This window comes from Halichoeres trimaculatus, unplaced genomic scaffold (assembly GCF_033239565.1).
Source record: "Halichoeres trimaculatus isolate MK-OKI-2021-1 unplaced genomic scaffold, fHalTri1.1 fHalTri1_scaffold_10, whole genome shotgun sequence".
NCBI lineage: Eukaryota > Metazoa > Chordata > Actinopteri > Labriformes > Labridae > Halichoeres > Halichoeres trimaculatus.
Window position 1 is genome coordinate 10519704 of NW_027437187.1, and position 25651 is coordinate 10545354.

The 25651-nt window shown below is 40.2% G+C and overlaps 1 protein-coding gene across 1 annotated transcript; it reads right to left on the bottom strand.

Annotated features, from left to right (window-relative positions):
- Positions 1 to 1023: 1023 nt before the first annotated feature.
- On the bottom strand, positions 1024 to 24635 carry mmp15a (matrix metallopeptidase 15a). The gene is made up of 10 exons (XM_074677193.1): positions 23945 to 24635; positions 21100 to 21248; positions 17816 to 17938; positions 17416 to 17738; positions 16710 to 16871; positions 10864 to 11276; positions 8930 to 9068; positions 7647 to 7797; positions 7436 to 7551; positions 1024 to 5358 (listed from the first exon to the last, which is right to left on the bottom strand). The coding sequence occupies exons 1-10, from the start codon at positions 24068 to 24070 to the stop codon at positions 4886 to 4888; spliced, it is 2175 nt and encodes a 724-aa protein (XP_074533294.1). The 5' UTR covers positions 24071 to 24635; the 3' UTR covers positions 1024 to 4885.
- Positions 24636 to 25651: the final 1016 nt, after the last annotated feature.

A 25651-nucleotide genomic window follows, 5' to 3' on the forward strand; every position in this document is an offset into this window, starting at 1 on the left:
AAGCAAATTTAAAAAATAAATCAGAATAATGTCCCTCAGTGGAAATAACAAAGAATTAAAGGATTTCATCATCCATAGCAAGGGTCTTCAACCTATGGCTCTGGAGCCTCTAGCGGCTCTTTGACTCATTTGAAGTGGCTCTTTGAAGCTTTGAAAAAATATGATTGAAATAAAAACCCTTATGAAGGGTATTGAAAATTAAAATAAAAATTGTAATTTTACGGTTTTTGTACTCGTCACCCTGAACTTTTGGGTAAAAAAAAATCTTGTATCAGACAAGATTGGGATGACATTTCACATAGCAAAACCTTGTCTCCTGGGTTCACAAGTGTTTACAGTGTTGTTTAAAGAGGTGATGACACATGACAGTAAACTTCCCTGTAACAGCAGTTTAAAATGTGTTGCAGGATTCAACTTGATAATTTACTTATACTTTTCCAACACTTTACACAGAGTCTGAATGTTTTTAGAATCTGGTTATGAAAGTCTTCTGTTAAATGCAGGGCCAGTCCCTTAGGTGTTACACAATTGTAGTTTTCATCATCAGATTCCTATTTTTTATACAGACCTGGTTAATTTCATTATTACTTTTATATGAATAAAAGTTCTACATAAATATTTCTTTTTAAACTTTAATTTTCTTGAAGATAAAACAGACAAAGTGTCAATAAATGTAGGCTTTTGGTAATATGAGACAGGAGACTATTTCTCCATGAAAAACATGTATTTATTAGCCAATGCACTGTGAAAAACTGAATGTAATATCTGATACTTGACCCTTGTTTTTGACGCAGTTTGTGCTTTTAACCTTTCTTTTTTAAATCCAGCATCACTCTGTGTATTCTCTAGAGAAAACTGACAAATAACCAAAGCTGTATTCCTCGGAGGAAATGTTTCCCCCTTGTGGCCGGAGTTATTATCAGCTCCTTAAACTTTAAATGTGTACTGTTGGTTTTAAGCGGATGATCAAATGAAAGGAAATAATTATAGAGGAGGAGATTACATTGCTTTTACCTGTGAGTTTTATTGTGAATTCTTTAATGTACTCTACACAGGAGTGCACAGGTTTAACAGAACATGCCCTGCATGCATCAACATAGTCATAAAAATCTACTGTACTGCTATTGTTACAAAAATCTGAATAGAAACAAAATTTACAAAACTACAGATGACAAGCTGAGTAGAAAAAAAGTCAAAAACTTTCCCTCATGCTAATAATAGTAGAAATGCCCCCTAATATTCACAGAAAACCAGGCACACTAAAGGAAACCATGTTAAGGCACTAACCCGAAGGAAAGAATAATGATTGGACAACAGACTGATTTGTTTCTCAACACAAAAAAACTAGGTGACAGTCCCTAGACTCATTGGAGTTTGAGCCTGTTTCTTCAGGTTTTCATCCACATTAAGATTAGTTACATGTGAGTTTCCTTAACAGAGGAGTGAAGAGGAAAATGATCACATTTGGGAACAGAGAAGTGGAGTAAGGTACTGCTGTAAAGAAAAACAAACCAGAAGAAGAGAAAAGGAGAAGAAGGGGGGAGAGGGTAGCAGAGGAAGTCATCTCCACCGCATGATAAACTTAATGAAAAACAAAAAAGTCTTCAGGAGGAGGAGGAGTGGACTCTGTGTCCACATCTAGGTCAAGAGGCGCAACGCCAGCGCTGCCCCTCCTCAAAAGCCCTCCTCCCCCATTTCCTCCTCTCGCCCCTCCTTCCCCAGAGAAAATCGTAAAGGAAAATCTGGCAAAGACCACCCTCTCTTTCTCTCCCCCTCATCTGTTTCTCACTCATTTCTCCCAACTCCCCACCAGAGCTTTTTATACTTTTTTTTTCTTTTACTTGCATTTTTCCCTCAAATCCCCCCTCACCCCCCTTCACTTCATGCCTGACAGTACTAAATCAGCAGCATGTGGGCCTAATGGAAACCAGACCCTGACCCACTCCTCTGCAGCCTGCAGGCTGCTCCCATGTCCATTACACTGCAGTTAAGCTTTGACTGAATTCAGCATGAAAACAGGAGAGGAGATACAGGAGATAACGCTTTGAGTTTGTTCTTCACAGGTTGAGCTGACGTCAAGTCAGAAAAGACCACAACTATTTTCAACTCTTGCTGTTAAATGTGAATAATCCCCTGACTCTTGTATTTCACTTCAGCTCTGGCACCAGTCGTATATCAATATGTCTCCACTGGGGTTGTGATTTTAGTGGTGCAGTCTGAGCAGTTATCGTAGCTGTGGTGGGAGGAGGGGAGACTGGAGCCCAAGTGTCTGTGTGCAAAAAACCCTATGTGCCTTTGTTTGGGTGAGTGGTCTCTAAATCTTAGTGTGTGTATGTGTCTGAAAGAAGATATGTACGCAAAAACAAGTGCTGCAGGGTTTTTCTTCCTTCGTCATGTGACACTGGTGCATGTGTGTGAGAGGGCAGACATAATGGGCTCAGTGGGAGATGGGCGGTCATGGACGCACACAGCTGTCCAACATTCCTGCGCTGGTCATAGAACAAGCTCCTTAACAGGGATCAAGGGTTTGTTTTGCACAAACACACACACACCGAGATACACACACATATACACACAGACGAGTCAGCAGAGAAGCAAACTCAGCAAAACAACCAGAAACAAAAAGTGCAAATCATCCGCTCCGAACAAAGAGGAAAGCAAAGATAGGTTAAGGCACCATAGTCAAGCATATTCACAGCAAAAACTCAAAACTGAGCCAAAACTTTTCAATCTTATTTCTCAAAATCTCTCAATAAACACGATTAAAGTCACATTTACCTGATGGATTCAGACAAACATCTTATTTCAATCTATAAAACAAGGAAATTAGGTCAATTCTACCTTTGGGGTAAAGAAAACTTTCTACGTATTTCTTTTTTTAATGAAGACAAGTGTTTTGTTCGGACAGACTGTGTGCTAAATTGAAACTTTAAACTGATTCAAATAGAAAAAATGTGATCGTATGTCCAGAAAACACTCCTCAGTTTTTACCCATGTTTTAAGAGAATCTATCCAAGCTCAAAGTCTCTGAACATAACATTTTTGGGCTCCATGTGTCTTTTATTTTTATTTTTTTTTATGTGTCTACAGCACCGTTTTCTTAAGAAATGTAGTATGACTTTGTCTTTGGTACAACTTTGTTCCTTCTTTGGTACAACTTTTGTCTCTGTCCATTTGATAACAAAACACCAAATAAGAGATGGACCCACTGATTTCTAATGCAGTTAAAGGTCCCATATTATGCAAAAATCACCTAATTAAGCCTTTTAGTGAAATTTGTGGGTCTTTGGCTTTCCTCCCAGCCCACAAAATGTGATGTTTACTGACAAAACCTGTACTTAGTAGTGCTTGTGAATGTAAAATCCTGACCTAAAACGAGCTGTTTGGATTTTGGAGATTTGCCGATGTCAGCGCTTCCCTTTTTTGACCAATCAGGGGCAAGTCTGACCTGATTGGTCCACCGGAGCAGATACCACCAAACCCCTCTCCCCTCCCCGCTACTGCTCCAGCAGCCATCACTGCCATCACTGCTCTGTTTTTGGCTGGAAACAGCCACATAGTTCCATACACAAGCTTCCCATCTTGGAAGAAGACAAGACTAAGTGGCTAGAGTTCATTTGTCAGGGAAATGTGCCAGCTACACTCAGTAAAACTGTGCGTGTGTGTGCTAGTCACTTCACGGCCGACTGCTTTTCCAACTTTGGACAATACAACAGAGAGCTAGCAAATAGACTGGTCCTGAATCCAGGCGCATTACCAACCATCCGCTAACAAACCTCGGACCCTGGAAATGTGAGTATTTTAAATGCTGTGTGCTGTGGAGCAGATGTAAGAGCTTTTCCCCAGTGTCCCCCCTGTCTCTGTGTTAGCTTCAGGATGCTAACTTTAGCTGCAGTTAGCCTGTTGTTTTAACCTGTAATGTTACGGTAAACGAGCTTCGCTCTTTTCTAATCATTGTGCACTCAAAGCTCTCAGTGACACAGAAGAGCGGGGCGGTATCAGCGGTGGCTCATTAACATATGAAGGCCACGCCCACTAAATCAGAGCGTTCTGAACAGAGGGGCTATGAGAGCCTGGAAACAATGCTGCTGTGCTTGATTTATTGGCTTTTTGGACCAAAACATGTTACTACCATTTCATGAAGTCATCAATGATCCATATTAAACTGCAGAAAAGGAGCAGAATATGGGACCTTTAAAAACAAAACATCTTATACTCAGTTAACATGGATACATTATTCTTATGGCCAGGGAATTTTTCTTCAGGTGGTATTTTTGATGATAACTTATTGAAATAAAATGTTTATCTGGACTTGTCTGATGAATGTAGCATTTATTGAGTTTATAAGATGATTTTTAGTAGAAACAAGAAAAAAATGTTGCTTTGTTTTGGGTTTTTGAGTGTGGGAACTTAAGTTTGCTTTAAGCATTTATCTGCCTGTGTTTAGCGTATGTGCATTTTGACTTTGTCTGCATTTGAACTACAGCTGAGTTAGCTGTACTGAGTATGTGCAACTAAAATTTGCAAAAGTGGGCAAAGCACACCAAGGGCTTGAGAAAACCAAAGCTTTTTCTCACGTGTGATAAAGGAGGAATCTGAGGTACATTTTCTGCTGCTTAGGAGGCGCATAGGGAGGCACAGGGGGAAACTTTGAGGCCAGCAGACTGTAGCTCCACAGGCACCCACTTCACCACTTTTACATTATTTCACATGAGCAATAAAAGGTGTCACAGTGAATGAGGCCAAAAACTGTGACTCATCCACTGCTTTCTTACACTTAGGTACTGTGTCAAGGCTTCCCTCCACAGCAGTACAACTGCAAAGTTTGACGCCAACATCTGTAAAAAAATAATGAATACCCGTTCTGTCTGTAATGATTGAGGCCTCACACCCAGTCCTGCATGGAGCGCTTGCAGTGCACCAAAGCCCTCGGGGTCTCCTTGTTCTGCAGAGTCCTGAGGATGGCGTAGATTAGAATGAGGATGCAAAGGATGAGCACGAGGGGGACACACACCATGACTAGAGTCATGACCTTTGATTCATTGTCGGCCACGGTCACAACCACTTTCACCTCCTGGTCCTGGTCCTCCTCTGTGCTGTCAGGGGTTTGATCTTCCTCTGGGTCTGTTTCTTTGTCCCCGCCCGTTTCCGGCTCTTTGTGCTCATCTTGACCTCTGTCTGATGGGATGACTGGTTTGTCTTTTGGTTTTTGCTCAGGGTCCTCGTCAGGCTTGGGGTCAGGGGCTCCAGCACAGCCCATGAAATCCCTTAGAATGGAGCGAGGGTAGCCTTTGTCTGCCTCTGTCCGGCGGTTGTCAAACCTCCAGTAACTGCTGCCTTTGTAGAAATAGGTGTAAGCTGTAAAGAGCAGAACAAGAGAGGTTTAGACCAGAGAACTTATTGTGTGTTGTTATTTAAATTAAAGATGATTAATGAACAGACTTTGTATTTCAATGCCCAGGATCTGATCTCACTCTTCACAAAGTATGTGTATTTGCTCCACATTGTTTTCAAAGATGACACAAGTTTTTGGAAGTGTTTTTTAGCCCATGCAGTGAATTCCACTGCAGAGTCATGTCGGCTTTCATCTGAGGGGCTGGAGATCAGATCTGCCCCGTATTTGTTTTGGTCCTTGTCTTTTGTTGTATAAAGATTTCTTCTGATTCTCTGAATCTTTTATGGAGAGTATATGTAAAAAAAACGTTCACTGTGTTGACAGCTGAATAAGTGTTTCTCTTTGTTTTAATAAAAGTGTTGTATCAGACTTAATATGAGCCTCATTCACCTGACAAGTGCAGAAACTTGTCTTATTTCAAAATATTAAAAGACAAAAAAGATGCCCAAATTACTTATAAAGAATAAAAAATGGGGCAGTGGGGTGAAACAATGTGCTTGTCTGGTTTCTTGAAATAAAATTTGTCTTATTACAAGGAAAATTTTCATACCCATTTGTAGATGTGTTTTTATTCTTAATATGCATTTTTTTCTTTTAAAATATTAAAACAATACATTTTCTGGACTTGTCAGGTGAATGTGGCTCATACTGAGTATATGTCATATTAAACAGCTTAGATTTCAGTTTTTGCCAGAGTACAAGACTGTTGTAGGCCAGGGCTAACACTTATACACAGAACAGACCCAGAATAAGAAATCAATAACTTAATAGGTTATATTGCTCATATGTATAAAGAGTTTCACCATTCATTAGTTGCTATGCGTCGCCCTGTTGGTTGTGGCTGCCTGTTGCAGCAGCTCTGTCTTCTTTGTTGTTTCTTGTTATTTTTTCACCTCTTTTTTTTTTTGTCATATTTGCATTACTTTGTATGGCTCATTTGTTGGTCACTGACACCAAGATTTTTTTGTCTTCAGTGATTTTTTTCACTTTTTTTTCTCCTGTGTTTGTCTGGAGATCCTACATGTAACATGGCTGCATTGTTTGCATGTGAAATCAGCTGTTAGCAGCCTGAAGCATGTCAATGCTAACTGGTGCAAGGCCAGATGTTTTCCCACAAGGTGAGGAGAAGGAGGTGAGGACGAGGTGCTGGTTCTCAGGTGTGAACTAAGAAGTAACGACACGGACCTGTCCGTCCATCCATCATTATAGGGAACGTAAGATCTATCTCCAATAAGATGGGCAAGCTAGCTGTGCTAACCCAGCAACAGAGGGAATACCAGAGGGCAGAGTAGCATCATGCTATTCACAGACATGGCTAACAGAGCTAACACCAGACACCAACGCCACATTGGAAGAATTTCACCTGTTCAGTCCTGGACCCTGTGGAGGTGGAGACTGGCTGAACTGGAGAATGATGGACAAGCTGTCATCATCTATTTTCTTATGGACCTTTTTGCACTTTCTACACACTTTCTTACTTTTGTTTTCTTGATTGCTGCCGTGACTCCTCCTGAATTTACCCTTAGGGATAAATAAAGTATTTTTTAAATCTGTTCTATTTTATCACTTAGTTATTTTTGTACAATTTTCTATTTGTGAATGCAGCTCTGTGTATTGAAAGCAGGCTTGCAGAGACATCAGAGCGGTCTGGGTGGAGATGAGATCAACTGCTACAGAATACATTTAGAGCAGCTCTGCCACAAATCTAATTTCCAAAGGAAGTACGAGCCAACCCTCAAACCAAAGCTCTCATTCCTCCTCTCCCCTCTTTCTTTTATCCCCTCACCCTTCACTTCGCTTTGCTTGCCTCAGACTAACCAGCCTCAAATGTCAGTTTTTCCCCTCCCTGCCTCTTACACACCCCATTTCACCTCTAACCTTCCACTCTTTGTCCCCCTCCTCCTCTCCCTGCTCATGCTGCTCTCATGTTTTCAACGCTGAATGTACAGTCTGCTTTTAGTCTGGGTTGTGATGATAGTAAACAGGAGCTGCTTTGATGTTGTCTTCCTGTAAACAGTTTGATTCAGAGCCATTATTTACCTCCGTCTTCACTGAGGAAGGCTCCTTTGGGCGAGTCTGGGAACCTTCCCCATCTGCTGTTAGGCTTTGGGAAGTCTCTGTCTGTGGACCTGGTCTCCTCATTGTACCTCCAGTATCTGCTCATGCACAGTGAGACGTCATGTGTAAAGACTGATTTGTACTACTTTTATTTGAATAAGTTAAAATCTTGTGCGTCTGGGTCATACATTACCTGTCTCCAGAGAAAAAGTATGTGTACCCGTTTGGCTCCCACCAGATTGCTGTGTCGATCTTGTGTGCAGGAACTCCTTGACCGTACTCATGTAGAGGCTGTGGGTACCCTGGCAGCACATCAGCCTCCCTGAACACCCAGAATCTATCATCTGCAGGACAGACATATCCGCGTAAACAAATCCTCCCCACATGAAGTGTTTGTGACGCGGTTTTAAAAAAGGGTGAAATAAGGTGAAAAGAGGCTGCGGAAAAGTGTCACATAAACAGAAAGTCACAACATAAGGCATGCATCATTAAAAATAGAAAGGACATTCAAGGTAAAAATAATGAGCAGTACATTTAGTGTCCAAGATTCCTGAAAGCAGGGGCCAAGTTTTCTCTAACCTTAAGCCTGGGCACGCTCTGCAGACACTTTCCACCCTCACTGCCAGTGTACTGCTCCAGCGCAACATACTGAAACTATAATGACAAGTTTTTTCACAGAGGCCTCTTCTAATTGTGGCACATTTGATCTTTAATTCACCATCTGATTGTATGTTTTGGCTTCCTCTGTTTGAATCTGTGAGGCCTACAGCTGCATCAACTGTGACGTTCATCTGCAGCTATCAGTGGACGGTCAGAAGCTCTGAAACTGCAGAAATGCAGGACTAATCACCGTACAGGCTGACCTTCAAATAAAAAACCCTGCCCCAGCTCACATCTGGAGCTGTGTGCTGCAGAGAGGGCTGATGCAATCCTCCATTCCTCCCATGAGGCCTGTTTGAGCTCAGCTGGTGTGGAGTCATACTGGGCAAGCAACAACCGCCACGCTGCACAGGCCTTTTCCTACACACTCAGTGAACTCAGACACACACGCACATAACACAAACTTGGTGTGAAGACCCAGAAACTCTACTCTTGATCATCTTTATCTGCAGCCACATTGCTTCTCCTATTTTAGATACTTCTGTGAGTGTTTGGCAGATCCAGAGAGTTATAGCTGTGCTGAATTATTACCATATCCTCGTAAATCCTGTTGTGTGGGGAAAAAGACATGCTGAGTTTGCAGTGTTTCCTTTCAGCCTGACCAATTCAAATCAAACAGAGATCGGAGTTTTGTTTCACTCCTCATTTTTGGGTTTATAGAAAACATTCTTCAAAAGCTCCTCAGCTAAGGAGCAGCTCTGAAACTAACAAGACGATCAGCCTTAGTTTGAAAAGTTATGATGGTGAGTCCTCAGCGTGTTACAGAGCAGAAAAAATGTTCTTTCACTTAGAGGAGAAAAAAAATCAGTAAAATACCTTTAAAGAAGACAAATTTGCCATCATGTCGCTCATAGGCTGCATCAATGTCACTCGGCAGACCGATCCAGAACACAGATATGGGCATGGGGTAGTTGTCCAAGACCCGGTTTCTGCGCACACGCCAGAACCAGCGACCCTTCAAAAACAAGCAAATTTATGTTAACATTTAGACATGCAGATTTCCTTAATTTTGGGTGATCAGTGATCGGGGATCAGTGATAGGCCCATCCTTACATATGAAACTGATCTTATATACCTCTGGGAAGGTCTGACAGCCAGCCATTGTTGCTTTTTGCTCTGAGACCTAAAACTCAGGACACTTTATTGGTTGTTTAAGTTAAAACATAACGGTTTTATTGTTTCAAAGGTATTTTTCAATGATTTTCAATAAAATAAGATTGTAAAAAATTGAAAAAAAAAATTGCTGGCAGTTATAGGTCAGGCTTTTTGAAGATCGGTGATCGGCCAGAAAATTGCACTCCTATTAATGTTATGTTAAAATATTTACACATGTATGTTTTGTTTGCTTTTCTGCCTACCTGTTATCTGAAATAGAAAAAGATTCCCACACTTGCCCAATCTTAACCAAACATTCAGATCAGACACTGAAGGTGGCTATAGTAAAGGCTTTCTTTTCTGATGCAAAAGCTCAAAGACTCATGTTGAAAACGTCTGTGTTTGTTTTGAAAGAAGATGAATGGAGAGACTTCCTATTTGTAACACTTTTTTTCTTTGTCCAAGAAAACTTTTTACAGGATGCAAAGTGATAAGGTTATGAATTTGTAGCAACGAAGTGCTTTTGTTTGAAATGTGCTAACAATCAAACTTTGTAAACTCAGTTTGTAGTGTAGTTTAGTAACTAGCAACTGTCAGCCCGAGACGCGTCTGTAACTTGTAACGTTTGCATCTACCAACTCCAACCTCACCAAGCAGAGCTAACGTAACCTCACTCTTCATTTTATTGATAGACTCTCAAGTTTGAACAGACCACTGCAGAATAACTGCTGACTGTGGGTTGGGATGAACATTACCACAAACAGTTAAGCTAATGTTTACGCCCAGGATCTGTCACTCTCCTGTTCAGCTTTCTTCTGCTCCTCTTTCCTTTTTCTTTTGACAGTTTTGCTCCAGTGTCCAACTTTACTACAAAATCAATCCAAGAAATCACTCTCTTTTAGAAAATGGACAGATCTCTCACAACTCACTTCTTAACTTTGCCAGCTGGCGTGGTGTCATCAAAAGGACTTTAGTCTACATGCCGTCAATTGATTTGTGTCCACCTGGGAAAATCTAACCCGACCACAGAGACTGAGAAAAAGCTTTTATGGCTAAATTGTGGGTTATAAGTAGGGATGCGTACCGAATTAGGTACTTTTTTAGGTACCGACCGAATTCTGTCAAAAGTACTGGGTATCGATTCATGTAAAATCAAAAAGTACCATGTTTAGGTACCTAAACACATCCTTGTGACTGTGAAGGAGTGGAAGAGTAGGCAATTTTCCATGCTGGACATGAACACAGCATTTCAAGGTTATATATAGAAGAATATATTTGTTAAATTGTAAAAAATATATATTTTATTATTGAACAAATCGATATTTTTTACCACATAAACACAAAAAAGTACCGAAAATTGGTACCGTTGAGTACTGGTACCAATTGCCAGGTACTGGGCATCGGTACCGTATCGTTTCAAATGTGAAAGGTACCCACCCCTAGTTATAAGCAGGCAAATATGTAAAAGTGAGACTAATTCAAGATCTCGCAGAAGGCCTCTCAGTGTCCTCAAGGGATTAACTGGATAACCCTTTTATAAAATGTAAGGTGTGAAAAAGTATGGCTTTATAGGCTTAAAGTGCACAGACCTAAAAACTCTACAGTATGAGGTACTTTTATTATTCTGTTGCCAGTTTCCAATGTTGGGGCCTTACCTTGAAAACAAACATCTCCCCCCTCAGCATGGTGACAGTGTCAAAGTCTCCATCACAAATGTCAGGGGCCTGGTTGTCTGAACCCTTTGGAGGTTTTGGAGGAGCAGGGGGCCGAGGAGGAGGTGCAGGGTAGGGGACATCTTTTCTAACGTGAGGGGTGACAGGCTCTGGATCAGGCAGGGAGTCAGTGGGGGTGACTGTGGAAAGAAGAGGAGGTGAAGTGGGGCCGGGGCTCGTCCTTGGTGGGATTGGTTGATGTGGGCTGCTTTCTGTCGGGTTGGGTGGAGGGTCGGCTGGAGGACTGGAGGTGGGATCATCTTCAGGGGGAGAAGGGGAGGTGAACGAGTCATCTTTGGCGTCATCATCAGGTGCATGAGGAGGAATGGGAGGGGCATCTGTGACAAGAGGCGGACCTGATGAGACAAAGGTGAATGGTTTAAAACATGAAAGAGAAACTATCACAACTTAAAGATTCCCCTATTAGTATTTCTATCTAAAAAATAGTTAACATAAATCTCCTCAGCCTCTCTGTGTGACATCAGACCTCCATTATACTCCCCACCCTTCCCTACAATACCCCCTCTATCTCTCCCACACACAAAGAGATCTAATTTTCCGTCCTGTGCAGCAGCTGAAAGCTCACTTTAGTAACTGCGACTGTGACTGCGGCTCTTTGGAAAAATCTGCCCGGCTAGTTGCTAAGAGGAGAAAACAGACAAATCCAGCTTGTTATGTAACACGTTCAGACAGCTGATGAGCTAAGAGATGTATTGAGTTACCCATGTCACAAACACACATTGAATATATATGAAGAGTGTCCTTGGATGACTTAGATTTCCAATGTTTGTGAGCAATCAATGTCATAAATGTAATTTCCAAAATGATGTTGTTCTTTATTAATCTTTGAAACCAAATATAGATGTTGTGGCTTTGGGTTTAAGGTCAGTTATATGTCACTTTAACAGCACATTAACAATCACAGCCCAATGAGTCAGTAGAGCAGGACATGACCAGAGCATGTGGGTTTAGCTGGCATCTCTCTCTCACACACACACACACACACACACACACACACACACACACACACACACACACACACACACACACACACACACACACACACACACACACACACACACACACACACACAAACACACACAAACACACACTAACATCTAAATTAGGGTTTATATTTGAGAAGTTTTTGCTTTGTAAAAAGTAGCTAACACTTGTATATAATGCAAATCTGGTACAGGAAGATCTGTCATTCACTATTTATACAGTGCTGCTTCAGATGTTTTGACCTGTTGTTATAACCAGAAGTCTGCAGGTGTCCTGAACTTTTGCTGCCAGAAACTACTCTCATCAGATTTGTTCGGCACCCCATGGGTTTCAGACACACATTTCAGCCCCCTCACTCCAAATAACTCAAAGTTGTGAGCGTGTGTGTGAATGGTTGTCCGTCTCTACATGTTATCCCTGGGATCAACTGGTCTTTATCAGGGAAATCCTGAGGTTAAATTCAATACCTTTTTAAGACTTTTTTAAAAACCTTTTCAAAAGTCTTAAGACCTTATCGCGACATTAAGCTGTTGTTAGCAACCCATCTTTGTAGGCCTGTCACGATAACAAATTTTGCCAGACAATAATTTTCCAAAATGTTATTGCTGATAAACGATATTATGTCAATATTATTTTGTTTTTTTTCCCCATTTTTTCATTGATGTAATTATGATAAATGGGATAATAAAGTGAGTACACCAAATCAAAAGCAAGAAACTTTAATTTCTTAAGAGTATTTAACTGTAATAAAAAGGTCAGGATCTTTAAATAAAATAAATTAAACAAAAAATATAACAAATTTAACAAACAAGAAAGAGAAAAAAATACAATGAAAATGAAATGGACTCTCTTTTAGAATCAATACATGTCGATGAAAATAATTAATACTAATCAAAAACAATAAAACATAGACCCTGTCTCTAAAGAAAAAAATGAACTCCAAAAAAAACAACAATAAAAACTATAGCCTAAATAAAAGGGAGTATAAACAGTTCCTGAATTGTTTGTAACATGTACTTTTTCCCAGTCAATCCATACTGTCTGTCAAACATTTTTAACAATTCTGGCTTTCAACCGTATTGAAGGGCTGTATTTCTTTGGCAATGTAGCTGTCTTTGAGCGCCACCATTTGGCGCTTTTATTTCTATTTACTTTGCCGACCAAAAGCCTCAGTAAGAGCAGATTGTCAAAGAAAAAGGCTCCGCTGCACCTCCCCTTCTTCTTCTTCGTCGCCACTATTTTCAAACAAATGCGACATATCAGCTAGTTGGTGTTCATGAGCTCACACTTTGTTCATTCTGATAAAAAACAAAATATTCCCACACTGGGACTGTGGCAGGCGGCTTAAGAACCGTATCTTTGGTGCCATCACTCATATTAGCATGTGTTTCCTCCTTACCCCTCAGGACGCTCCTTTCAGCTCTATCCATGTGTTCCCCAAAGATCGCATTTCGGACAGATGCTCACTACGCTATAAATCCGCTAAATCCACTATAGAACCTATGCACCCTGATGTTAGGAAAGATAGACGTAGTGAGCCATCTTCTCATTCAGCCTCTTTGGTCGAAAGAGGAGGAAAACAAACATGCATGCACATGTCAGTTTATCGAGGCTGGCAAACTTACCGAGGACGTTTTTATTTATCGTTCCGTTAATCTATTAATTGATTATCGTGACAGGCCTACATCTTTGACAGTTGTAGTTTGCAACTGAGTTTGTTGTCACATTAGCCTACGGATATGTTGGGCTGCTAATGCTACGTAAAGCCCGCGCTTCACAAAATAACAACTTTGCATTTTGTCACGTCTGAAACAACTGCGCTACGTAACTGTAGTGAAAAATACCTCATCTCAGCGCGTCATATCCAGTAAAAAGGTGATTTGAACAAAGAAAATTTGTTCCAAAACAACTGAGATCAGAGGAAGCTTTCTCTAAACCAAAGACTCCAAGATCCCAGCTCCTCAAAAGTCTGAGAAATTTTCTCAAGAGGCTTGAGAAACTCTTGATGCTAAAACTTTTTCTAGATCCTCACGCTGGTCTGTGATGAGTGTGACGAGCAGAATGATCGTCCAATCACCAGGTGTGGTTATTTTTTAAGGTTCAGACCCTGAAAACATTTTCCAACCAGATGGACTGTTTCCATGGCGGATATATGGAGCTGTCTGTCTGGCATGTCAGGTTAGTTTGTAACAGTCGCAAGGAGGAAAATAAATATTCATGGATACGTTTGGAGTCAAAGCTTGAATACCAATAAAAATTAATACCTTATAACATTATCATTAAGACATTTTAATACTTATTAAGGGCCTTAATTTTCCCACAACTGATTTATCAACTTTTCATACTTTTTCAGACCCGGCGGACACCCTGTTTATGGACCAAGAAAACAGGTTGGTCCCCTGTTCAGGATCCTGCCTCTCGCCCAGTGTCAGCTGGGATGGGCTCCTGTGACCCCAGTAAGGAAAAGCAGTAAAGATAATGAACACACCTGTTCTGATCACCTGGCTCTCACATTCACCTTTATCAGACTGGCTGAGTAAACACTGGTCCATAACAATCCAGATTGTCAGTGTAGCTTTATGGCCTGGGCTGTTTGTCTTTAAGCACTTTTCAGTACCTTAGTGTCAGCTTGTTTTGTCTCCAGTTTGGGCCTATAACCTGTTGTTTGGTTTGACCACACAGACCTTTTGCAGTTATGCATTAACTATGTCAATTTTGACAGTCTTACTTCTTTATATTTCACTATTTTTTACAACAAGCACAGTGGGAGGTAACACAAATTTCAACAGCAGAGACCTAAATCTTACATTGTTCAAAGTAGAAAAGCTCAACAATATGTTAAACATAGTTTAACCAAAGTTTGCTTTTGATCCAACTCAGCCTAGTGTGGAAACATTGATTGATGGTATCTAAGTTTTGGGCTTTGGTATCAAGCAGGATAACAATAAAAAGAACAATATACAGAGAGGACATAGATAACAGGAAATGCATTAAAACTTTTTCAGGAGCACTTGTTTTTGACTTTTAGAAAGAAAAAGAGAAAATCTGCACAGTGACATAGTAAATGTAAAGCAAATACCAGAGCTTTTTACTCATGCTCAGACACACAAAGATGCCATCTGTCAGTGAACAATGTAATCCATTCAGGCAGGAAAGGCATGAGAACATCATAACGGCATGCATGATATTCTGTTTGGAGTGAGATCCCACTGATGTGTGTAGCAGCGTGTGTTTGTGGGTTTGTTGGTTTTAAAGAATGTGATTAAACCTTGTCTTGTAGTTAACACAAATTTTTTTTTTACATCTCACTGATTCATGGGCTAAAGCAGTCTAAACATGCTAACGATTAAAGTATGTCAAGGTGATCAACAACTAGAGATCACTTTTTGGTCCTTTGCTGTTTGTGTGTCCTTCAAGGATTGGAAAATGACAAAAATCTTGGATGCTGGGAAAGACTGTGAAGGATTTAACTGGAGATAAACTCTCTGCAGTCTTGTAAAGGTCACCTGAAGATCTTGTGCTATTTCTAAACAGAGCGTTTCCAGCGATTAGTTTGAAGACAGATTCAGTGATTTCTACAACATATGAATATGTAGCAGGAAAAGCAGCACTGTTACTTTTCATTCACATTGGGCAGCCTTAAGCTTTGATTACGGCATGCATTCACTGTGGCACTCTTTAAATAAGCTTCTGCAATGTCACAAGATTTATTTCCATCCAGTGTTGCATTAATTTTTCACTACGATCTTTCATTAATGATGGTAGAGTCTGATTGCTGAGCAAAGCCTTCTCCAGCACATCCCAAAGATTCTCAATGGGGTGAAGGTCTGGACTCTGTGGAGGCCAATCCATGTGTGAACATGATGTCTCATGCTCCCTGAACCACTCTTTCACAATCTGAGCCCGATGAATCCTGATCATTGTCATCTTGGAATATGGCCGTGCCATCAGGGAAGAAAAAGTCCATTGATGGAATAACCTGGTCATTCAGTATATTCAGGTGGTCAGCTGACCTCAGTCTTTGAGCACAGACTGTTGCTGAACCTAGACCTGACCAACTGCAGCAACCCCAGATCAGAGCACTGCCCCCACAGGCTTGGACAGTAGGCACTAGGCTTGATGGGAGATCACTTCATCTTCCTCTGTTCTTACCCTGATGGCCCATCACTCTGGAACAGGGTCAATCTGGACTCATCAGACCACATGACCTTCTTCCAATGCTCCAGACTCCAATCTTTATGCTCCCTAGCAAACTGAAGCCTTTTTTCCAGTTGGCCTCACTGTTTAGTGGTTTTCTTAAAGCTACACAGCTGTTCAGTCCCAATCCCTTGAGTTCCCTTCTCATTGTGTGTGTGGAAATGCTCTTACTTTCACTATCAAACACAGCCCTGAGTTATACTGTTGTTTTTCTTGCATTTGATATCACCAAACGTTCAAGTGATCGCCAATGCGGTGGACAGTTCTTAACCCAATTTTAGTAGTTTCTGCAATGTCCTTAGATGCTTTCTCTGCTTGATGCATGCCAATGATTGAACCCTTCTCAAACAGACTAACATCTTTTCCAAGACGATGGGATGTGTCTTTCGACATGGTTGTTAAAGAAATGAGAAGCAGCTCATTGCATCAGTTGGGGTTAAATAACTTGTTGCCAGCTGAAAGATGATCGCACATGCAGTAATTATCCAATAAGAGGCTTTAACCTATTTGCTTAGTTAAATCCAGGTGGTGACTTTTAGCTTAGGCCAGGCAGTGTGCAAACAGATGAATAAATGTAGTCTTCTCACCATATATGTGCTGTATTCCACGGACATCATCATCATGGAGTGTGAAGTTGTGAGTGTGGGTCCACTGGTAGAAAGGAGCCATCACAGCACTGGGGTTATCAGAGTGCTCCAAACCCAGAGCATGACCGAGCTCATGGACCGCCACCAGGAAGAGGTCGACACCTGCTGGACACACTCACAGGGTCAGACGACTTACAGCACAAACAAACTTATAGCACATTCTATGACCAACACAATGGCGCAGAAGTTATTAATTGAATTATCCACGTTTTACTGTTAATTAAATGGGGACCGTTCATGTTAGATTAACGGTTAAAATGCTACAGAATTACACACAGCTCTTTTTGAGGCTGCTTTGTGTGTAAATCCCTGTGTGATGTAGCATATTGTCATTGACAATCAATAAGTGCAGGAATGCATTAAAGCATCATCTATTTAGTGTTGACGACATGTCCAATTTAATTCTCTAATGTCTCACTCTTCGTCAATAATGGCGGGAAATGACAGTTTGTTGTTAGATTTATAGTTTAAACTCTATGTAGTTTAAACTCATCCAAAAGGATGTCCCAACCCAAACAATCGGCTATATCTATGCAGGTATTTACCTTCAGGCTTCAGAGACAGATCTCTTGTCTTTATCAAGCAGGCTAAGTCGACAATCATTTTACCGTTTTCCAACAGACTATATAAGAATCCACACACTTACCCTCTGGGTTCTGGTTATCCAGAGACCAAGGCTCATCAGCATCAAAGTGTGTATCTCCTCCTATCCCTGGTCCAGGGTAGTAGGCATGAGCGAGAGATCCCCCCTCACCATCAAACAGTGACATATCTCCATGAAACCCAGACGCAAACAGCAGCAGGATGTCAGCAAGCACAGCCTTGCTGCTGTTGATGCTGATGTTATTTTCAGCGGGTAACTCCTCAAAGGTGAGTGGAGTGACCTTCCGCCACACATCGAAGGCCTTATGAATCGCATCAAACACCCGCTCCTCACCCAGTGAGGATGGGATGTGCTGGTTCATGATGCTAAAGACAGATTAAAGAATGTTAGCGTTTGAACGTTGAACCGTCTTATCTTGTGAAGCATTTTCACTCTGATGAACCTGTAAGTGATGTGGTCTCTGTCCCACTGCTGTCCAGTCAGAGCGTAACGTTTCTTCCTCGCTCCTTCTTCAACCTCAGACGCTTTTCTGTCTGGAAGGCCACAGCGAGGCCGACGCATGGCCCTACACAAACACACACACACAGATGTTGTATTTTTCACTGTGAGCAAGAACAGTCATAGAACATGGGAGAACACTTTGCTACAGTACGTTGGTTTAGATTAGAAAAAACAGTATTTCAGAAATCTATAAAATGGCAGTGAAAACTGGCAACTAAGCTACTACAAACAGAGGCAACTTAGTTTGAAATGTCTGAAATAAAACTAATGTTTAGCTTTGTAGCTTCACATGTTTTGTCAGGCTGGACAGCGAATGTTCATAGCCATTATGAGATTGGTGAGAGGCAAACAAAGCAAAGTGCTTAAGATAAAGCCATGGGTGCTCAGGTGAAGAATCACAGCCATCATTTCCACCACTAAACAAACTGTCTGATCTGAGGGACTTTGCCCTAAGTTCAACAGTAGAGACGCACAATGTAGAGGTACGGCAACACCACTCAGACAAACCACATGTAGAACTACAGGAGCACAGTTTACTGTCTTTGGGATCTGATCAGAAAAGAAAAACTCATCGGCTGACTTCAAAGCAAATGTAGCGAGTAATGAGGGTTTTGATAAAATGTAGTGGTGTGGAAAGTCCTAAGTTCCCCTTAAGAGTAAAACTCAAGTAAAGTACAAATGGTAGAATAATGTACCGAAGTAAATTTACCTGCTACTGCCCAACTCTGTTTGCTTCTTTGACTACTCTCAACTTGTGATTTTCTTCTCAAACCTTTTGCACTAGTGGAAATATTTTTTTAGCCTAGTATTCAATAGTGAGGAGTTCAGAAACAAACACTTGATTAAAGCTGTTTTTATTGCCACTGAAACAAAAACTGTAAAAAGATCCAACTACCAGGAAAACTTCTGGGATTTACATCTCTTTTGAATGCAACTGTTACCTTTCCCAAGCAAACTTAATGAAAACCCTGATACCACTTTTAACACTATAAACGTGCCTAGCTAAGTTAAGCGGAGGGACAGAGTGAGAAACTGCAAGCCAAGGTTTTTCTTTTTTTTGAGTCGTTTCTTAACAGGTTTTGATACTCAAGCAACTCGGTTCTCACAAGACGGCAAACAGACGTAGAGAAACCTTTCTTTTTGAAGGCATCTTCAGCAGCTTTATTAAAGGCCTCTACAGAAAAAAGTAAGTCAAATGAAATAATCCAGATTCCTATCGGCTCAAAGAGTCAGTGACCATGGTCTGTGCAAGACTATAACAGGCAAGTGTTAATACATTGGTCACATTAATATAAACCAATCTTGACTGACAAGGTTATAATGTGTAACTAAACAACTTCCTTTTTACTTCTACCCCAGCCTGTCTCAAGAATTTCCTTGGCCAGAGGCAGAAGTTGAAGATGTCACTGGGTCAGCACTCACATTCACCCCCCACTGACGTTAAATTAGAGCATTTCTAACTGTCTCAGTCGGTGAATGTATCAGATAATAGATAATGAAATGATTTAAATTTTTTTAAATCAAATTGGTGGTAGAGTGATTTGTCATGCTTTTATAAACTTGTGCTCAGACTTTAATTCTTGTTGTTTTTAGGCCGGCTGAGAAATAAGGAAGACACCAACCAGACAAAACATTCCTGTTTTTGCACAGTATTTTTATTGTTTGTATTTTGCTAATTTTTCATTTCCCTACATTATAATCAGTCAAACTATTTTTTCATTTTATTTTTTATTTCATTATATAGTGATAAAGGGTCCTGTCAGATTTTTCTTTCCATTCATTTCTGACTATATGAACATGTACAGTCAGGTACAAGAAATCAACATATCATGAAAAAGTATAGATATAAAAAACGTGATTGTTTTAAAGGTTGTGGGAGAATTCCAATATAACCAAAAGAAAACAAAATACTAACATTTCTCAAAGGTTAAGGGTAGGGATGGGTACCTTTCATATTTGAAACGATACGGTACCGATGCCCGGTACCTGGCAATCGGTACTGGTACTCAACGGTACCAATTTTCGGTACTTTTTTGTGTTTATGTGGAAAAAAGAAATCAATCTGTTCAATAATAAAATATATATTTTTTACAATTTAACAAATATATTCTTCTATATATAACCTTGAAATGCTGTGTTCATGTCCAGCATGGAAATCGCCTACTCTTCCACTCCTTCACAGTCACAAGGATGTGTTTAGGTACCTAAACATGGTATTTTTTGATTTTACATGAATCGATACCCGGTACTTTTGACAGAATTCGGTCGGTACCTAAAAAAGTACCTAATTCGGTACCTATCCCTAGTTACGGGAAGGTAAAGGGACCCAAACATCTAACCAACACATAGCGTTTAGGGAACGTGCCAAAACCTTTCCAATGCAACTAATGGGCAACCTAAAACCTGACCAAAAGTAACCTTCAGGAAATGTAATCAAAACTTAAAGCTTGCTTAATCAGAACGTTCTGGGAACCCTAAATTGTTAGTAGAGCAATTTCTAATCTTGAAATGTTTTTTGAATCAACCACTTGATCATGCAACCAACGATGCTTGGAGTTCTTCAAACCAGGTTAAAACCAACAATTTTGAGATGTTTTGAGATTCTGATGTGAAGTTGAATCCTCATTTTATCAAGGTCTTTAATCTGTCTGCTTGATACATTGCTTGGTTTAGGACTTTTCCAACCGAATGTCCTCATGAAGTCTGTCTGTCTACAGCTCATTCAGAGATAAAGATAACTCCTGCTATAGTTAGCCGAGAGACTGTAATGAGATACACAAACAACCTTTTACTTAAGTCTCTGTTTGTCAAACTATTTATTCACTACCTAATGTGATGTTTCCTTAATCCCTTCACACAAGCTGAAAATAAAGGTCTGATAAACCAATCAAGGTCACAGCTGAATGTGAGGATATGACATAATACGCTAACCGGCCTTGTTAGCCGGAGTGTGACATAAGGAAGGAAATCAAAACCCCTGTGCAAACCTTTCAACCTCGCTTGAACTGTCTGAGCAGCCACTGGTGAATACTCCAATCCGGATGTGATCAGGAAACAACAGAGTTTAGGAAGCATGTGCTAAGTTTTTATTTTGAGTTGAGCACTGTGGTGACCTATAACTCATGAGATGCTTTAAAGAGTGAGAAAACCAGTCCAAAAAGTTCAGTTAAATAGAAATCAAAAACACCAACATTGAGTTTAATAATAAAACAAAGCAGGGCTTACGCAACAGTAGCAGCATCCATCTCTCCTGTCACCTGGAGGCCGTAGAAGCGCTGCATGTCACTGATGGCTTTGGACAGAATCTGAGCCGACTGCATGGTGGACATCTGTCTGCTCGCCTGAGACAGGTACCCAAACTTACGGAGCCATGCCTGCCAGGGGATAAAGTCAAAAATCAGCTGTTTTCCTTTGGAGAAATTACTGAACTCCAGTCTGTTTTCATGTGTGTGATGCACGGTGGACTCAGTATATCATGTGTATGACACACAGACTGAGTCATTGTTATGCTGATCCAAAAACAAGCCGCTGTTGAATAACCAGATAGAGCATTTGAGGAGTTAAAGAGGAGAGAGCAGATGGCTTCTATTAACATTACAGCATTCCTGCTCTCTCATTCCTGGCCTCTCTCCTGCTGACAGCAAGGATGAGGAGCGGGGAGGAAGATTTGGAGACCAAGCACTAAGGGAGAAGTAATTAAATCTCATATCACTACTGTAGGACAGAAGAGAAAAACAACCCTGCGTGAGCATTTCTGTAGCTTGAGGGTAAAGGAGGATTCATGTCGCTGAATATCTTCTATGTTATATGTGTGTTTACAGTGAAATCAAACCTGTGGAGCCACGTAGCCAAGAAAACAGGATGCTTGCTCCTGTGAGGAGATCTCTCTGAAGGTTTATGCTGCAACCTTGAAGAAGCCTCATCAGCAGAGCCCAGAAAAACAACAACACAGGGGCCACTCACACAGCTGGATCATGGGACTTAGACCTTCATGCACAAGCATGATGAACACAGACCAGTGCTTAGACATACACACCAGTCATGTGTGGACAGTCGGAGATGCAAAAACCTTCAGGATGATGTCTACAGTCCAAGTCACGTGCAAGGATGGGTACCTTTCATATTTGAAACATTACGGTACTGATGCCTGGTACCTGGCAATTGGTATCGGTACTCAACGGCACCAATTTTTTGGTACTTTTTTGTGTTTATATGGTAAAAAATATTAATTTGTTTAATAATAAAATGTAATTTTTCTCTCTTTTTCTTGCAATGCTATGTTCATGTTCATCACGGAAAATCACCCTCTCTTCCACAGCCACAAGAATGGATTCAGGTACCTAAAATGTTTCTTTTGATTTTTTGTGAATTGGTACCCGGTACTTATGACAGAATGTGGTCGGTACCTATAAAAGTACCTAATTCGGTACCCATACCTAGCCACGTATCAGACAAAAGACCTGCTGATAAAGAATAACCCAGCCATGCACAGACTGAAAAGTTTAGAGCTGATACTGATGTTAACAAAAAGCTACCAATTCTCATGTTCTCCCTGTGCATGTCTGGGTTCTGTCTTCTTCAAAAACATGCTCATCAGGTTGACTGCTTCTCTCGATTGCCTGTCAGTGCACTGGAAAAAAATCGAAATCTTACCAAGCGTTTTTATCTTATGTTCAGTAGAAAATCTCTATTTATTCTTGGTATGAGCCACATTCACCTGACCAGTCCAGAAAAATGTCTTGTTTCAAGTTATTCAAAGGAAAAATGAGGTCTGAATTGCTTGTAACGAGTAAAAAAAATCTGCCAATGTAACAGGAGAAAAGTATTACTATACTTGTATTGAGACATTATTCTGGTTTTAGCAAATTTTCAAGCATTTTTTTCTTGTTCCATTGGCAGATCAGTTTTACTTGTTACAAGCAATTCAGACCTCGTTTTTGTCTTTAAATAACTTGAAACAAGACATTTTTCTGGACGGACCAGTTGAATGTGGCTCATATCAAGAATAATACGACGTTTTTTACTTAAAATAAGGCAAAAACACTTGATAAGATTTCAGTTTTTTGCAGTGTGTCAGTTTGAGCATGTTTCTAGCCCTGTGATAGGCAGGCAGCCTGCCCAAGATGTACAACATGTTGCATCTAATGAGAGCTGCAATGGTCCACAGCTGTCTGTGACCCTGAAAAGGGAAAGCTGTAAAGACAATTGATGGATTCTGGTGTCTGTTTTTGAAAGAGTCTGTTTTGTTACTAGCAATGTTAGTCCACTCACTTTGAACTTTAGCCATGCAGGCAGGGATGCTAGCTTAGCTTGTTGTTGTATGAGGTCTCAACATCCAAGACCAGAAAGCTGTCCCATGAGACCTTGACATATAAAGTAAATGTGTGTTGTGTATGGGTTAGGATGATATCACACATCTACCTAAAAGTTTTTTTTTCTATTTTGAGTGAAACTGTGCTTGAAATGTCAGTATCTTATCTCCTGAAGCCCAGCTCAGGAGATAGCAGAAGACTCAAATAATCAATGCATTAATAAAAATGTAATGATCAACAACCTACTTCCACAAATGTATTAGTAGATATAAATCAAATCACTGAAAAATTGACAGTTAAACTGTAAGTTTCTCTTTAAAACAGCTTTCAAACTCTTTTGATGTGAAGATGTGTTTTTAAAGACAGTGTTTAGGTTTCAAACTACTGGGTTGGACAAAAACAATGACAAACTTAATTTTTTTTTTACTTTTTTTTTTTTTTTAATTTTTTTTTTTTGAAGTATTGGAGACTAAAAATAAATAGGTTGAAAAATTTGGTGGGTAGATAATAAATTTAAAAAAGTATGTTTTTTTTTTCATTTCTGGTTTCATGTATGTATGATTGATTGATGTGGATCTGGGTCAAGATGTCAAACGTCAGCCCATAGGATACTTTGTGGTTTTATGCAACTATAATAGTGGGCTTTGAATAAGGACATGAAATTATCTCACTCCACAATTCACTCTACATTTCGTCGGACAACAACATACAAATTATACTTTCAATATCTGCATGAAGACCCCCAGTTATGGCTGTACCTCGGCGCTGAAATCCTCCTCCTGGGGCTCCTCTGCTCCTGTGCTGCACACAACCACTGACAACAAAGACGACAGCGTGAAGAAGAAAAGACTCCACGGTTGTATGGAAATCATTTTCTTCATCATGTGCTGCCTGGGGTCTTCGGACGGAGAAAACAGCTAAATCCCTTCGGTACAGGATCCCAGTTCACGGAGTTGCAGGTTTTTACTCTCCTCCTCTGCTTTCAGTAAAAAAACCCCTCTGCAACAAGTGAGTTACTCGCTCATTTCGGGGTCCGTCACATCAGAAAACTCGAAAAAAGTGGAGCCTACAACAAATACCCGGAAAAAAAGACAGCCACTTGTATTAGTTCATTCCTAGTTGCAGACTTCCCACTGTGACCGACAGCACCATGGCTCAGCCAACTGTTCATACAGCAGTGTCCTTCATGTGCACAGCTCCCTGTGTGTCAAGCGTGTAGAAGACAAGACCTTCCCCCTTTTCAGACGTCCACAATGGCTGATCGGAGAGCAACAAGGACTGAGAAAGACTGCCTCCTTTTACTTTATGTCCACAAACACGCTCCCGTGACAAACATTAACACATGAAAAATGTATCTGTGATAACGCAGTTTGCACACATGCAGCAAAATGAGCACATGAGTACTTCTCATAGACTGTTTAAAACATGTACTTCTGCGTAAAGCTAGCAGCACTCACCGGGGCACCGCTGAGGTCGAGTGACCCCCTTTAACCTCTAACGGGGTACAAAAAAACCCCGCGTTTGATTAATATAAGCGAGTCTACGAGCAGTCAGCTGTGGGTTTGGCAAGTTTCAGAGATTTTCATGAAAAAATAAAGAATAATTATTAAAAAAAAAACACGTGACAGACTGCATATGGATGAGAAGATCCACAACTTACCCAGGCATGAAATCAGGGTGCCATCTGCTGGCCATGCGTTGAACTACAGCAGGAAGATCAAAGGGGATAAGAAGGCCGTTTCTACCTGCTGCTGGCTGAGGCTTTACATCACAGAAAAGTGAATTATTCTCAGCCTTTGTTGGTCCTCCTGTTCAATATTCTTCCTCTTTTTAAGTCCCCTTCTCTCACTTCATGACCAATAATGCTGTCTATCATCTGTCAGCTTCTACAAAATCACTCATGTTAAACCTTGAACATAGAGGCACATCCTAAACAGGACGCACAGACAAATCATGTCTAATGAAAAATAATAGTCTAAATTTTTCATGTCTTTCCATGTCATCATTCTATCTACCTGTTTGGATCCCAATTAGATTTTTTTTTCTAACTGTTTGTCACACATCCTATTGATTTTGCCTAGTTGTCTTTAACGTATATAAGAATTTTGATCTCTTTTGATTTTATTTTGCTTATAATATAATATAATATAATATAATATAATATAATATAATATAATATAATATAATACAGTACAATATAACATAATGTAATATAATATAATATAATATAATATAATATAATATAATATAATATAATATAATATAACATTATATAATATAATATTATATTGTATATTTAAGCTATATACTTCCAGGTGTGATGAGGAAAATTAATTTTTTTTTTTTTTTTTTTTAATTCAACAAACAAAGCTGGAAAAAGAGGAAAACAGGACGAGCTATTCTGTTCTGAAGAGAGACAGGTCTTGTTGAGGCATCCTTGTGCAGATAACTTTGTATTAACTTTA

Bases quoted from the DNA above. Each gene is read 5' to 3' on its own strand.
- mmp15a (XM_074677193.1), bottom strand. From the start codon at position 24,070: ATGATGAAGAAAATGATTTCCATACAACCGTGGAGTCTTTTCTTCTTC. The intron at 11,277-16,709 runs GTGAGAAGACTA...TTGTCTCATCAG, and splicing joins TGGAATACAGCACATATATG to GTCCGCCTCTTGTCACAGAT. The intron at 7,552-7,646 runs GTAATGTATGAC...GTGCATGAGCAG, and splicing joins TACTTTTTCTCTGGAGACAG to ATACTGGAGGTACAATGAGG.